Below are 16,202 nucleotides of genomic sequence, written 5' to 3' on the forward strand. Positions count from 1 at the left end.
CCCATTCCAGGGCTTCACCACTCTCATGGGGAAGAACTTCCTCCTCACTTCCAGCCTCAATCTCCCCACCTCCAGCTTCATTCCATTCCCCCTAGTCCTATCACTCCCTGAGATCCTGAGCAGTCCCTCCCCAGCCTTCCTGGAGCCCCCTTCAGATACTGGAAGGCCACAATGAGGTCACCTCAGAGCCTTCTCTTCTCCAGACTGAACAGCCCCAACTCCTTCAGTCTGTCCTCATAGCAGAGGTGCTCCAGCCCTCTGCTCATCCTCCTGGCCCTTCTCTGGACACCTTCCAGCCCCTCCAGATCCCTCTTGTAATAGGGGCTCCAGAACTGGAGGCAGTACTCCAGGTGGGGTCTCCCCAGAGCTGAGCAGAGGGGGAGAATGACCTCCCTTGCCCTACTGGCCACACTTCTCCTGATGCAGCCCAGGCTCTGGTTGGCTTTCTGGGCTGCAAGTGCACACTGGGAGCTCCTGCTGAGCTTCTCCTCCCCCAGCACCCCCAAGTCTCTCTCCTCAGGGCTGCTTTCCAGCCAGTCCCTGCCCAGCCTGGATTTGTGCCTGGGATTGCCTCGACCCAGCTGCAGGACCCTGCCCTTGGTCTTGTTGAAGCTCATGAGGTTGGCTTGTGCCCACCTCTCCAGCCTGTCCAGGTCCCTCTGGATGGCCTCCCTTCCCTCCATTGGGTTTAGGCTTTTCAGTGGAAAGCTGTGTGGGGAAGGACAGCTCAGCCAGGCTGCGGCATGTGTGTTAGCAGCCAGAAAGGAAAACGTAACACAGAGCTGGGAGGACAGGGCACTCCCCAAAATCCTGACTAATCATCCTCCTGGCAGCCTGTCAGAGAGGACTTTTGAAGTCACCACTGTTGAGAGGAAAAATAAATATTTCATTGCACAAATGTTCATTTCCTGGGTTGGTTTTTGTTTAAACCTATGGCCTGAATGGTTTGAGGGAAAGGACATGGAGAGGCTTTGATTTTGGTAGAAGTCTACAGAGCCAACCTGGTTCTTGAGATCCATAACCTTCAGTCTCTCTTTCCTCTTAAGCTTTCAGGATGTTTGAGTATGTACTGCAGGAGCAGTCATGGAAATCAAAGAGAATGGAGATTCTGCCCTTTGGTTTGGGGTTTGTTGTGGGTTGTTTTAAGCACTTCCAGGCTCACCTTACTGCCTGATTGCAACAAATTCTTGAATCAGGAAAAACAAGTGATGGAGAAGGCTGAGGGGAAGACCTCATTGCTCCCTACAAGTACCTGAAAGGAGGTTGGAGGGAGGCTGGTGTTGGTCTCTTCTCCCAAGAAACCAGTGATGGGGTGAGAGGAAATGGGCTTAGGTTGTGCCAGGGGAGGTTTAGGTTGGAGATCAGGAAAAAAATCTTTTCCTGAAAGAGTGATCAGGGATTGGAGCAGGCTGCCCAGGGAGGTGGTGGAGTCTCTGTCTCTGGAAGGCCTTCAAGAAGCTGTGGATGTGGTGCTTCAGGATAGAGTTTAGTGGGTGTGGGGGTTGGGTTACTGTTGGACTTGATGATCTTAAAGGTCTTTTCCAACATTAATGATTCTATGTTTCTGTGATTCTAGGTGTCAGAGCTCTAAGGTCCATCAGTGTCAGCCCCTCAGTGTTGTGAAGGAAGCCTGGGAACACAGAATTGCAGGATCACAGAGTGCATCAGGTCAGGAGAGGAACTCTCCTGCAGTCAGCAGGGACACCTCCAGCTAGATCAGACTGCACACAGGGCCCCATCAAGTTTGACCTTGAATGTCTCCAGAGGAGGGGCCTTGACCCCATCTCTGGGCAAGCAGAGGCACTATTTTATGCCTTTGAAAAGATGACAGAAAGCAGCCTCTTGTAGTGAGAGTTCAGCAAGACAGTGGAATGTTTGAAGGAGAAAATGTGAGACAGAGACACAGTTTTATTAGAAAACTCTGTGTCCTGCTCTGGAGTGCAGATGGGAGGAGTAGCTCCTGGTGTAACTGCTTCTGTCATTGCTCATGGGCTGTCAGCAACTTTGGGAAGCAGAGAGATGTGTCACTGACCACAGCTTACAGCAGAACTGGGGCCAAGCTCAGGAAAGTGAGAGGTTTGCTTTGCAGGGCAGTGGCAAATTGTCACAGTGCAGGAACACACTTGGAGAGGAAAGGAAGGGGAAGAGATTTTAAAGCAGTCATAACTACACGATCTCAGACCAGCAACAAGTCACAGAATGTTAAGGATTGGAAGGGATCTCTAGAGATAGAGTCCAACCCCCTTGCCGGAGCAGGATTCCCTAGGGCAGGTCACAGGAGTGCATTCAGGTAGGCTTTGAAACTCTTTATAGAGTAGGAGACTCCACAACCTCCTTGGGCAGCCTGTCCCAGAGCTCTGTCACCCTTACAGTAAAGGTGTTGAGGTGGAACTTCCTGGGTTCCAGCTTGTACCTGTTGTTTCTTGTCCTGTTACTGGGCAGCACCAAAAAGAGCCTGGCACTTTCATCCTGACACCCACCCCTCAGATATTTATAGACATTAATAAGTTCCCCTTTCAGCCTTCTCTCCTCCAGACTAAACAGCCCCAGGTCTCAGTCCTTCTTCATAGCAGAGGTGTTTGTCCCCCAGTCATCCTTGCAGCCTCCCTTGGACTCTCTCCAGCAGATCCCTGTCTCTCTTGAACTGGGGAGCCCAAAGCTGGACACAATGTTCTAGATGTGGTCTCACCAGGGTAGAATAGAGGGGAAGGAGAACCTCCCTAGGCCTGCTGGACACTCCTTTCTTGGGGCACCCCAGGATGCCATTGGCCCTCCTGGCCACATGTGCACATTGCTGTGCCATGGATAACTTGCTGTGTCCACTGAGACTCAAAGGTCTTCCTCTGTGGAGCTGCTCTTCAGCAGGATGACCTTTGGTCTGTAGTGTTTTTAGTGATGCTTTTACCACAGTTGTGGGCACCAGGCATTCAGGAGGATAAGCTGTTGGAGAGACTGTGTCTGGTGGCTAGACAGTAGCAAATACTAGAGCAAAGAGGAAGAGGAGAAAGGAAAGGGGAGAGAAGTTGATACAAAGGGATGGATTGAGGTAAATATTAATCTAGAACTTGAGAAAGCTTTAGGTAGTATTCATAATTATTTAGTAGCCTTTAAGGTCACAGCTACTGAAATGTTTTAGAAGGGTTTATGATAAAGAATTAGAATAGAATTAACCAGGTTGGAAAAGACCTTTGAGATCATTGAGTCCAACCTATCATCCAACACCATCTAACTAAACCATGGCACTCTGCACCCCATCCAGTCTCAAACACCTCCAGGGAGGGTGACTCCACCACCTCCCTGGGCAGCACATTCCAAGGGCCAATCTCTCTTGCTGGGAAGAACTTCTTCTTAACATCCAGCCTGAACCTCCCCTGGTGCAGCTTGAGACTGAAGGATTAGTGAGGTAGCAAAAGCTTTTGTAGGTTTGTGTGTTCAGCCCTCTGTATGTTCTCAGGCAAAAATATGCACAGAAGATATTTAAACTCTGTAGTAGGAAAGCATTGCTGTGGTAGTTAGCAGTCTTTGGAGTAATCCTCTGGGAAATGCTGGGCCCCAGTCCTTTGGGAGACTGGGAAGGGAACATGACAGTGTGCTCTGCTTTGCAGTGCTGGCTGGGCTTGGTGACACCTTTGTAACTCTCTGTTTAAATCCTCTTTGTTTGCCACCATGCTGCCCTGGCTCCAGTAGCCCTGCTGGAAAAAGAGGAGGTGGCTGGTCCTGGTTAGGTGTCTGCTCCTCTGGCTGCTGAACAGCATGCAGTAGACTAGCAGTGTCCAACTGGTGTGGGACAGACTGCTTCAGACTCTTGGCCTGGTTTGGGAGCTCTGTGCTGAGGCCTGCTTGGAAGAGAAGTGCTTCTGGAGAGCCATGCTGTACAGTCCCCTGGGCTGCTGTGGCTGTGATTCAGAACTTGGAAGCATTACAGCAGACTTCTCAGAAGTGACTGTGTGGCGTCCTGAGGCTTCTCCTGGGTTGGTTTGCTGCACCTGGGGAGGAGGGAAGTTTTGAGGCTGGTATCTTTTGTTTTCCCCAGTAATTGGTACTTGTTTTGTCTTCTAACACCAGTAGGGTGTGATGGTCAAAGCCTAGCTCCCATCTCTTAGGCAGGTCCCTTGCTTTTAATTTCTGACTGGGCTCCTGCAGCCTCCCCTTCTTGCCAAATACCTAACCCCTCAAGCTGTGTGTGTGAGATTTTGGCTAGTTTATCCTGAGCTGCTCAGTGAAGGAAGGAAAGCTCTAAGAAATCAGTGTTGGATTGCACCAGGACTCCCTTGCTTGGATAAGACCAAAACATCTTAGAATAGAAAAGAATAAACCAGGTTGGAAGAGACCTTCAAGATCATCGTGTCCAACCTATCATCCAACACCACCTAATCAACTAACCCATGGCACCAAGCACCTTGTCAAGTCTCCTCCTGAAAACCTCCAATGATGGTGACTCCACCACCTCCCCAGGCAGCCCATTCCAATGGGCAATCACTCTCTCTGTGTAGAACTTCTTCCTGACATCCAGCCTAAACCTTCCCTGGTGCAGCTTGAGACTGTGTCCTCTTGTTCTGGTGCTGGCTGCCTGGGAGAAGAGACCAACCTCTGCCTGTCTACAACCTCCCTTCAGGTAGTTGTAGAGAGCAGTAAGGTCACCCCTGAGTCTCCTTCTCTCCAGGCTAAGCAGCCCCAGCTCCCTCAGCCTCTCCTCACAGGGCTGTGTTCCAAACCCTTCACCAACTTCGTTGCCCTTCTCTGGACACACTCCAGCAAGTCAACCTCCTTCCTAAACTGAGGAGCCCAGAACTGGACACAGGACTCAAGGTGTGGCCTCACCAGTGCAGTGTACAGGGGCAGAATGAGCTCCCTGCTCCTGCTGGCCACACTGTTCTTAATGCAGGCCAGGATGCCATTGGCCCTCTTGGCTGCCTGGGCACACTGCAGGCTCATGTTCAGCCTACCATCGACCAGCCCCCCCAGGTCCCTCTCTGCCTGGCTGCTCTCAGCCACTCTGACCCCAGCCTGTAGCACTTCATGGGGTTGCTGTGGCCAATGTGCAGAACCTGGCACTTGGATGTGTTCAATTTCCTGCCCTTGGACTCTGCCCATCTGTCCAGCCTGTTGAGGTCCCTCTGCAGAGCCTCTCTACCCTCCAGCAGATCAACTCCTGCCCCCAGCTTGGTGTCACCTGCAAATGTACTGCTGATGGACTCAATGCCCTCATCCAGATCATCAATAAAGATGTTACAGGGCATCTTGGGAGAGGAACAGGGGCCTCAGAAGCCCCAGTGCTGCTGCTGCTGCCATTTCAATAATGTCTGCCCAAAAAGAGCAAGAAGGGCTTTGTTTATAAATGAAAACCATCAAGGAGGAGCTGCTGTTACAGAAATCATGGGCTGCAGTTTTAACCAGCACTGCTGCAAACAAAGGCAGCTCCATACAACCTAATTGAATATTAATCCCTTCCCCCCCACCCAGAATCCCAAATCTTTGCATTGGCAAATGCTGCCTCACCACAATGGAAATACCCAGAGCCAGGGCAGCCTCCTAAGTAAAGAACTGGGACCACAAGCTGGAGAATGCAAGGAAACTGAAGGCATGGATTGAATCAAGAGGAAGGGGGGGGGGGGAGTAGAGGGGAAGCTCTTTTTGGTGTTTTATTTTGAAAGCAGTTAAAAGAAGATGAGAGCAAGGAAACATTTACTTCATCCTTTCAGAATTCCAGTTCTGGAAGCTCTGTGCAGATCAGCACAAGTGACTGCCTCTCAGAAGCCTTACCAGGGAGAAAAATGAGAGTGGAGATGGATCCTACCCCCAAACCAAGAAGCACATTGTGGTGCTGGAGTGGGTGCAGAGTAGGGCAATGAAAGCTGGCAAAGGGACTAGAGAACAGGTCTGGTGAGGAGCAGCTGAGGGAACTGGGGGTGTTTATCCTGGAGCCTGAGAGGAGACCTCCTGGCTCTCTACAGCTCCCTGGAAGGAGATTGAAGCCAGGTTGGAGTTGGTCTCTTCTCCCCAGTAATAAGTGATAGGACAAGAGGAAATGGCCTCAAGTTGCACCAGGGGAGGTGTAGGTTGGATACTAGGAAAAACTTATTTCACAGTGTCACAGTATCACCAAGGTTGGAAGAGACCTCGAGGGTCATCGAGTCCAACCTGTCACCACAGACCTCATGACTAAACCATGGCACCAAGTGCCACATCCAATCCCCACACCTCCAGGCATGGGGACTCCACCACCAACCTGGACAGCACATTCCAATGACGAATAACTCCCTCTGGGAAGAACTTTCTCTTCACCTCCAGCCTAAACTTTCTCTGGCACAGCTTGAGACTGTGTCCTCTTGTTCTGGTGCTGGCTGCCTGGGAGAAGAGACCAACCCCTTCCTGGCTACAACCACCTTTCAGGTAGTGGTAGAGGGTAATGAGGTCACCCCTGAGCCTCTTCTTCTCCAGGCTAAATAATCCCAGCTCCCTCAGCCTCTCCTCACAGGGCTGTGCTCAAGGCCTCTCCCCAGCTTTGTTGCCCTTCTCTGAACACCTTCAAGTCTCTCAATGTCCTTCTTAAACTGAGGGGCCCAGAACTGGACACAGGACTCAAGGTGTGGCCTAACCAGTGCAGAGTACAGGGGCACAATGACCTCCCTGCTCCTGCTGGCCACACTATTCCTAATGCAGGCCAGGATGCCCTTGGCCTTCTTGGCCACCTGGGCACACTGCTGGCTCATGTTCAGGCAGCTGTCAATCAGCACCCCCAGGTCCCTCTCCTTCATTGAAAGGGTTCTCAAAGACTGGCACAGGCTGCCCAGGGAGGTGGTGGAGCCCTCATCCCTGGAGGTGTTTCAGAGAGGCAGAGCTGTGGTGCTGAGGGATGTGGCTTAGCGCCGGACTTTACCGGTAGAGTTAGGTAATGCTTGGACTTGATGATCTTGGAGGCCTCCAGCCAAAAGGGTTCTGTGATCCCATCCTCAGGTTCTGAGTGCCGAACACAGGCAAGGTTTTAACATCCACGAAGAGCTTTTGACCTTTTCTGAGAGCAGTTGGCTGCTGAGCTCTGAGCTGTGCTGCTGGGAGCCGAGATTGCAGCTCCTGCACGTCATCTCTGCCTGTGGTATCTTCCCCATCAGCTGGAGCCAGCGAGCTGGATTCTTTCCCTGGCATTTTGCTGTGTGTTCTTTGTGCTTTACCCAGCAATTAGTCCGCTTCCTCCCACTGCTCGTGGGCTTGTGGACTCCTCCCACACCTGGGATGGGGTAGTGGTGGAGCTCCTCTTGCTGTCTGTGTGCCCAGTATTACAAGGGGGAGATGGAAATTAGTGACTTCAAAGGAGCTGAACCATTACTCACAGGAGAAGCCATTTTGGCTGCCTTGCCTTTCTTGTGCAAGGGAGGAGGAGCTCTGTGCCCTGCTCCTGCAGTGCTGGTGATTGCTCCTACTGAGAAGTCACAGAGCAGAGAAAAGGGAAAACTGGGCAGAGTTGACTCATGAAGTCATGGAATGGTTTGGCTTGGAAGGGACCTTAAAGATCATCTAATTGCAACCCACCTGCCACCTCCTGCTAGATGAGGCTGCTCAAGCCCCAGGCAACCTGGCTTTGAACCCTTCCAGGCTAGGAGCCTCCCCAGCTTGCCCTTTTCCAGTGCCTCACCACTCTTGTGAAGAGTCTCTTCCTAATGTCTCATCTAAATCCAGCTTCTTCCAGTGTGAAGCTGTCACCCTCTGTCCTGTCACTCCCTGCCTTTGTAAGAAGTCCCTCCCCAGCTCTCCTGTAGTGTCCTTCCAATACTGGGAGGTTTCTCTCACCAGAGCCTTCTCAGCTCCATGCTGAACAGCCTGAACTCTCTCAGCCTGTCTTTACAGCAGGGATGCTCCATGCCTGGAGAGTCTTGCTGCCCAGAGGATTGGGGGTTTCTTTGTTCTGCTTTTCATCTGGAGGGGGAATAAACTTTCTGTATGGCTGTGAAAAATCCTGCTGGCTATAATTGCTGTCTGCCTTACCTTCCCATGCAAGGATCAGTCCCTCTGTGGGGTTGCTCTGGAGCATTGCTAAGAAAAGATGTTTCAGTCAGCATTGAGTGGATGGTGAACTTAATGAAGAGGAAGGTTCTCCTTCCTTTCTACTCTGCCCTGGTAAAGCCTCATCTGAGTATTTTGCCCAGGTCTGGGCTCCTCAGTTCAAGAGAGACAGGGACCAGATGGAGAGAGTCCAAGAGAGGCTAGAAGGATAATGAAGGGAGTGGAAGAGCTGTTTGAGGAGGAAAGGACCTGGGGCTGTTTAGTCTGGAGGAGAGAAGGCTGAGAGGAGATCTTTTAATAAAGATCTGAGGGGTGGGTGTCAAGAAGAAGGGGCCAGGCTCTTTCCAAAGGTGTCCTGAGATAGGACAAGGGGCAAACTGGAGCATAAGAAGTTCCACCTCAACATAAGGAAAATCTTCTTTGCTGTAAGGGTTGTGGAGCCCTGGAGCAGGCTGTCCAGAGAGGCTGTGGAGTCTCCTTCTCTGAAGGCTTTATGACCTGTCTGGATGCTTGCTTTTGGGACCTGCCCTAGGTGACCCTGCTTTGGCAGGGAGGTTGGAGTCAATCTCTAGAAGTCCTTTCCAACTCCTACTATCCTATAAAGTAACTTGGAAGAGTTCAGGCCTCAAAACATCTTCTGTGGCTTCTAAACAGAATATTTGGTAGCCTTGTGCTGCTGGCTCCTTTTCTTTCTGGTGTGAAATACAGTGGTGACTATTGAGAATTTTCTTCCATACTTTGAGGAGAAGGAGGAAGATTGGGAGGAGGTTTGCCCAACTGTAGTAGCAACTACTGAGGTGCTCTTAGTCATGGTTGCAGCCTGCTTCCCAGAGGATAACACCAGTGGTGGGGTTCCACTGATGTAGTTGTTGGTCTCCATTTATGACTGCAGAAGACATTTTCCCTGTAGCTTTGATCCATTCTTCTGGGGCCTGCTTGTGAATCTTAGTGATTTGGGTCACTGCTATGACCAGTAATGGCTTCAGAATCTTGGCTGAGGAGATGCTCATCACTTGCTGAGTGTAACAAGTTACAAGAAGGCCAAGGGCATCCTGGCCTGCATCAGGAACAGTGTGGCCAGCAGGAGCAGGGAACTCATTCTGCCCTGTGCTCAGCACTGGTTAGGCCACACCTTGAGTCCTGTGTCCAGTTCTGGGCCCCTCAATTTAAGAAGGACATTGAGAGACTTGAAGGTGTCCAGGGAAGGGCAACGAGGCTGGGGAGGGGTCTGGAGCACAGCCCTGTGAGGAGAGGCTGACGGAGCTGGGGTTGTTTAGCCTGGAGAAGAGGAGGCTCAGGGGAGACCTTCTTGCTCTCTCCAACTCCCTGAAGGGAGGTTGTAGCCAGGTGGGGGTTGGGCTCTTGTCCCAAGCAGCCAAGCAGCACCAGAACAAGAGGACACAGTCTCAAGCTGCACCAGGGAAGGTTTAGGCTGGAGGTGAGGAGAAAGTTCTTCGCAGAGAGAGTTGTTAGCCATTGGAATGTGCTGCCCAGGGAGGTGGTGGAGTCCCCATGCCTGGAGGTGTTCAAGAGGGGATTGGATGTGGCACTTGGTGCCATGGTTTAGTGGTCATGAGGTGTTGGGTGACAGGCTGGACTTGATGATCTTTGAGGTCTCTTCCAACCTTGTTGATTCTATGCTTTCCATCCCCAGTGTTGAGTCTCCCCTGGACCAGTGTCACTGCTGCTAGTGTAAAGGGCACTCATTTCCCCAGGCAGTGAAGTGTCCAGAGTTCTATTAATGGAGTGATTTGGAGACTAATGTGTCCCCATGTTAGAACAGGTGATCAGTATAAACACACAAAATGAGATGAAGTACTCAGAATGATTACAGCTGCTTTAAGCCATGTCCTGCAGAAGAGACTTTGACCACATGGAGAATTCTGTACCCAGCAGTCCTGGCTCAATGCTGCCTGGGCAGTGGGGCTGGATTTCATAGTGCTGCTCTCCACAAGCAGCTTGGTTTTGCTGTGATGTTCTGATACTGGTGTTCTGGGGAGGTGCTGAGGTTGTTTTCCTGGTAATGAAGGATTGGACACATGGGAATTGCATTCTTCCTCTGCAGATCACAGAGGCCTTGTTAAAGGAGAGAGACAAGCAAGCAAAATGGAATGGGATCCCCTTACTACTGCAGAAGCTGTATGAACACAGCCACCCCAACAGCGACTTCTCCCAGTGCCAAAGCATCCTAAAGGTACTGCCAGTCCTCTTCTGCCAGGCTTTTCTTGGGTTTGCTGCTTTCCTTAGACTCTGCTGTGGGCATCTTTTCCTCTTTGAACCTGATTGCTTGCTGAGGTCTGAATTGGCTGGTGGGCAAGAGCTGGGGATGCCTGTGAGGGACTAACCAGTAGGTCACACAAGTGGGTTTCCACTGGGGAGCAGTTTTCTGTAGGCACCAGCTTGTATTTCCTTATTAATTAACTAATTTATGTTACTTCCTGCAGGAAATTTCCCCACTTCTTTCAATGGAAGCCATGGCATTTGTGACAGAGGACAGGAAAGCTGCTCAAGAGTCCACCTTCCCCAACACATACACATTTGACTTGTTTGGAGGAGTCGATGTAAGTGTGGGGTCCTTCCCCAGCAGCAAAAGGCTTCTGCATGGCAGTCTCAGCACTGAGCAGGATGTGGCTTTGAGACCTCTGGAGCTCCCAAATCCCAGCTACAGAATGGCATTGCCAGTTTGCTGGAAAGCAGTGGAATTGTGCCTGCTTCAGGCTCTGCAAAGGGTGGATCTTCCAAGGTCATCAAAAGGAGGCCTTTTCCTTATATGATTCTCTTTCCTTATCAGATACAGAGTCACAGATTGCATTGGCTTGCAAGGAGCCCTCAAAGGTCATCTTGTCCAAACCCCCAGGGACACCCAACTAGATCAGGCTGCCCAGGGCCACAGCAGGTCTGATCTTGAATGTCTCCAGGGATGGGGCCTCAACCACAGCTCTGGGCAACCTGTTCCAGTACTTCACACCTCTCTACCACTCTCATTGTGAAGAACTTTCTCCTGATGTCCAACCTAAATCTCTCCTGCTCCAGTTTCAAACCACTGCCCCTTGTCCTATCACCACAGGCCCTTCTGAACAGTTCCTCTCCAGCCTTCCTGTAGGTCCCCTTCAGATACTGAAATGCACCTCTGAGGTCTCCCTGGAGCCTGCTCCTCTCCAGGCTGAACATTCCCAATCCTTTCAGTCTGTCCTTTTAGGAGAGGTGCTCCACTCCTCTGATCATCCTTCTGGACCTTCTCCAGCAGGTCCATGCCTCTCTTGTGTTGGGGTCCCCAGAACTGGACACAGCACTGCAGATGAGGTCTGAGCAGAGGGGCAGAATGACCTCTCTCCACCTGCTGGCCATGCTGCTTTTGATGCAGCCCAGGCTGCCATTGGCTTTCTGGGCTACAAATGTGCATTGCTGGCTCATGTCCAGCTTCTTGTCCACCAGCTTCCCCAGCTACACTGCAATTATCTGGTGCTAGAGCCAGAGATTTGGCTGATAGGAGTGGGTTGGATGTGGTTGAAGGCAGTGGTAGCAGGCAGTGCTCTGTGTTCCTGACAATCCTGCAGTCACACTTGGTAGGGAGGTGTCTGATCTGGTTCTGTGTGCCCTGTGCTGGCTCTGTGTTGCAGTTACTCTGAACTGTGAAGCATGAGTAACTCTGGAGGACTCAACAGTTTGCAGTGTCTGGGCTGGTCCAGGCTAAACCAGCTAGAGATCATTTTTGTGTTGAACAGAACCATATGCCTAGTGTGGGAGAGCTGAGTGTTAACATTGCTTAGACAAAAATGAGACAGCACTGCATGTCTGGAGCTGTATCTGGAAGTTTACTCTCTAGGGTGAGGGGTGGGCTGGCCACTGGATGAGTGACAGAGGCTCTCTGTGAACCCCTCTGCCTTCCCAAGGGGGAGAAACTAAACCAGCTGGGATGGAAATGAGGACAATCCAATGGAATAGAGACACAAACCAATATGGAACCCAACCCCTGGTGGTAATGATGTCACCATTGTCACAGCTGATGCTGGGAGCAGGAACTGGGGGGAGTCCCAGACTGGGCTCAGCAGCAGATGATCACCAAATTCAGGAGCTGGATTGTAGAAATGAGTTCAGAAACACATGGAGTGGGATTGAAGGCAGAAGGGACAGAATCCTTCTGGGACACTGGCCAGTGAAGGAGAGGCTTCACCCTGGTGATCCCTCAGCTTGACCCTGAAGATAGCATCCATGGGATGCAATCTCTTGTTGGGCAGTTGAGGGTTACCTGCCCTGTCTGCTCCTCCCTGCAGGAGCCAAATCTGACCTCCTACACTCCAAGCTGAGACACAAGATATGGCAGTGTCCTTGGTGTTCCCAGGAGCAAGTCTAAGCCAGAGCCTTTCTGTAGCCCAGCCCTTGGCAGTGACTCTGCCCAGCAGCCTCTTCCTGCTAGAAGCAGCCCCTGGCTGTGCAGACCTGCCCTGAACTTCAGAAAGTGCTGGCACTGAGCAGAGACTGAGCTGGGAGTGAAATCCCTGAGCAGAATCAGTTGTGTTCCAACCCAAACCAGGACATACTCAGGCAGTGGCTGGCACTTAGCTGCTCCATATTTCAGTCTCATCAGCTAAGTTCTGTCTGGCCCTGAAATGTGTTTTGAAGCACAGCAAGTGCAGGGTCCTGCAGCTGGGTCGAGGCAATCCCAGGCACAAATCCAGGCTGGGCAGTGACTGGCTGGAAAGCAGCCTTGAGGAGAGAGACTTGGGGGTGCTGGTGGACAAAAAGCTCAACAGGAGCTCTCAGTGTGCACTTGCAGCCAGAAAGCCAATCAGATCCTGGGCTGCATCAGGAGAAGTGTGGCCAGCAGGGCAAGGGAGGTGATTCTCCCCCTCTACTCAGCTCTGGTGAGACCCCATCTGGAGTACTGCCTCCAGTTCTGGAGCCCCTATTACAAGAGGGATCTGGAGGTGCTGGAAGGTGTCCAGAGAAGGGCCAGGAGGATGAGCAGAGGGCTGGAGCACCTCTCCTGTGAGGACAGACTGAAGGAGTTGGGGCTGTTCAGTCTGCAGAAGAGAAGGCTCTGAGGTGACCTCATTGTGGCCTTCCAGTATCTGAAGGGGGCTCCAGGAAGGCTGGGGAGGGACTGCTCAGGATCTCAGGTAGTGATAGGACTAGGGGGAATGGAATGAAGCTGGAGGTGGGGAGATTGAGGCTGGAGGTGAGGAGGAAGTTCTTCCCCATGAGACTGGTGAAGCCCTGGAATGGGTTGTCCAGGGAGGTGGTTGAGGCCTCATCCCTGGAGGTGTTTAAGCCCAGGCTGGCTGAGGCTCTGTCCACTCTGATCTAGTGTGGGGTGTCCCTGCCCATGGCAGGGGGGTTGGAACTAGATGATCCTTGTGGTCCCTTCCAACCCTGACTGATACTATGATACTGTACTATGATACTTAGGGAGAGCCTTTTCCAAACTGACATCTCTGTGCAGCTTCTGGCAGAGGATTCATTGCTCTGGAAGGTGTGTGATAGCCAACCTTGATGTGACCTGGCTACAGGTGGAGTGGTAGTCCTTGTGAACTCAAGTTCTTTAACACTTGCCAGTGGGAGATTGTTTTGCAGAGCTGTTAGCATTCACTCAGGGCAAATGCAACTATTTCTGGTCAGCATAATCTTGACACTGGTTGGGGTTTGACTGTGGAGCTTCCATTACTCACCTCTGTGACTTCAGCAAAGGCTGAAATTGGGGCTGTCACTGACAAATGAAATGGTGCTTGCTGTCTCAGTGATTCTTCTCTTCACTCTTCATCTTGTTTTACAGCTCCTAGTAGAAATTCTCATGAGACCAACTCTCATTACACAGAAAAAGAAGCAGAAAAGTAAGTAAATAAGTGTCTTATCTTCCCCTCCCCCCCCTCCAATTCTTGCCTTGTGTCCTATTTCAGCCCGAAATTCCTCCTCTTCTGTGACTCTCTTTCCATCCCAGCAAGTTCCTGTTCCAAAATGAATCATGCTTTCCTTTGTTCCCAGCTGATGGTGGGATTTAGGATGGTCACCTGCTGCAGAGCACAGCCCAGGAGCATTCATGTGCTCAGCATAGCATGATCCAGTACACTTACAATCCCTGGAAGCTTTTATTGTTGCTGTGGCTGTAGCTCCGCTTAACAACTATTAATAATAAGCCACAGACCATTGTCAGTGTAATAGGAGATGGAGAGATTGTGAGCTAATGAAAAGTGTGCTGTTTTGATGAGTGACTCCCAGAGACTACTCATTTCCCAGCTGCTGTAAGGAGAACTTGCCAGTGGGGCACTTTTCCTGCTGGGGCAGCTCTGGTTTAGTATTTGCCCTTCTGCTGTCTGTCATCTGCTGGTTCCTTGAACCAGAGGAGGGGAAATGTCATGGTTACTTCCCATGCCCCTCAAGGCAGGGAACTTCAAAGGTGAAATAACTTGAACTTGAGCTGGAGGCAGCTGTTGCATGTCTGTACTGAAGACATGTTTGGAATATGAAGATGCTGGAGTCAATCAGACTGAAAGCTTTTCTGGGAATTCCTGATGAAAACTGCATGCACTGCCCTTGTTCTCCCCCCCCCCCACCTCTGCCTAAGAATTGGCACAAATGGATCTCAGGAGTTTCTCACACTGAGAGATTTTGAGGTGGTTTCCCTGAAATTCTTTCTACACCCCTAGCATTTTGTGTGCAAGTGAAAGTGCAGCAGACCATGAGCACAGCCCTGCGTGCAGGCCTGGGTGGGCAGTGCTGGTAGCAGTCCTGGAAGAAGGCATGGGACCAGGTCAGGTGTGGAGTGTTTCTGACCCTCTGGTTTCTCACCTCCAAGGCATTTGCACGTGTGAGCTGAGCTGGCAGCCTGAAATTGCCACTGGTTTTGTAGCTGTCCATGTCACTGCTGGGGACAGCAGGGTTCCTTGGTCATGGACAGCTGGTGAATGTCTGTTTTCTCCTTTGCAGTAAGTGATGACCTCATCAAGGACTGTTTAAGCATACTGTACAACACCTGTATTTGTGTAAGTACAACTGCTGTGGGGAAGGGCTCCTCTTTTGCTTGAGAAGGACACACACAGGCTCTTAACAAGCATGATTTAAGAGTGCTGGGAAACTTTGCACTTAACTGATAGAATCACAGAATGGGTTGGGTTGGAAGGGACCTCCAAAGGTCATCTAGGTCAACCCCTCCCTGCAGTGAGCAGGAACATCCTCCACTAGATCAGGTTTCTCAGAGCCTTGTGGAGCATGCAAGTTGAATATCTCCAGGCATAAGGCCTCAACTACCTCCCTGGGCAACCTGTTGCTGTCTTCCACCACCCTCATGGTGCAGAATTTGTTCCTAAATCTGCTCTTCTCCAATTTCAAACCATTGCCTCTCATCCACTGCAGGCCTTTGTAAACAGTCCCTCTCCAGCCTTCTTGTAGGGCCCCTTCAGGTACTGGAAGGCCTCTGTTAGGAACTGGAACTCCTTCAGTTCAGTAGAGGACTGCCCTATATTTTGATGTGTTACTCCCGTAATTTCTGGTTTCTTGTCAAGCTTAAATCCTTCTGTTTGGCCCTTCCTGTATCTTTGCTTCCATGGGAAGGCTGAGCCAGGCTTTGTTGTGTTCAGACCTGGAAATGGATGCCAGCTAAGCCAAGCTACAGCTGCTCCTGTTGAGTAGTGGGGCTGGCAAAGGAGATTGTTTGAGCCTGCAACTCCTTCCTGGGCTGAGTGTTATTAATGCAATTCAGTTGGTGACAGACCAGTGCTGGGATGGACACTGAGTTAAAGGCCTGTTGAAATCCTAGAATGCCAGGTTGGAAGGGTCCCCAGGGATCAGCTGGTCCAACCTTTCTAGGTGCTGGGCCAGTTGAAGTGAGCCCAGCACCCTGCAAGCTGAGTCTTCAAACTGTCCAGTGTAGGGGAATTACTGCTTCCCTTGAGAGATAGTTCCAGTGTCCAGCTGTTCTCATGGGGAAACATTTTCATCTGGATTCCAATGGGAATCTCCCCAGCAGTAACCTGTCCCCATTACCCCTTGTCTTTCCTATGGGACTCCTTGTCAACAGGGAGTCTCCATCCTCCTGGTAGCCACCCTTTATGTGCTGGTACAGGGTAATGAGGTCTCCCCTAAGCCTTCTCTCCTCCTTGGTCATGGTCTAACAGTTGTGTACAGAGAGATGTTAGGTTGGACTCAATGACCTTAAGGCCTTCCCCAAGCAGGCACTTCTAGGGTGGTAGGATACAGTGTGACTG

At 51.0% G+C, this 16,202-nt stretch overlaps 1 protein-coding gene across 1 annotated transcript in view; it reads left to right on the forward strand.

The window, feature by feature from the left end:
• TRPC4AP (transient receptor potential cation channel subfamily C member 4 associated protein) overlaps positions 1-16,202 on the forward strand; it is a 51,571-nt gene that overhangs the window by 6,749 nt on the left and 28,620 nt on the right. The window contains exons 2-5 of the mRNA XM_068149768.1: positions 10,067-10,195; positions 10,446-10,562; positions 13,775-13,832; positions 14,926-14,981. Coding sequence (XP_068005869.1) covers positions 10,067-10,195; positions 10,446-10,562; positions 13,775-13,832; positions 14,926-14,981 — 360 coding nt within the window. The remainder of the gene's footprint in view (positions 1-10,066; positions 10,196-10,445; positions 10,563-13,774; positions 13,833-14,925; positions 14,982-16,202) is intronic.

The sequence above is a fragment of the Melanerpes formicivorus genome, unplaced genomic scaffold, assembly GCF_026170545.1.
Source record: "Melanerpes formicivorus ecotype bairdi unplaced genomic scaffold, bMelFor1.0.p_v2 SCAF_19, whole genome shotgun sequence".
NCBI lineage: Eukaryota > Metazoa > Chordata > Aves > Piciformes > Picidae > Melanerpes > Melanerpes formicivorus.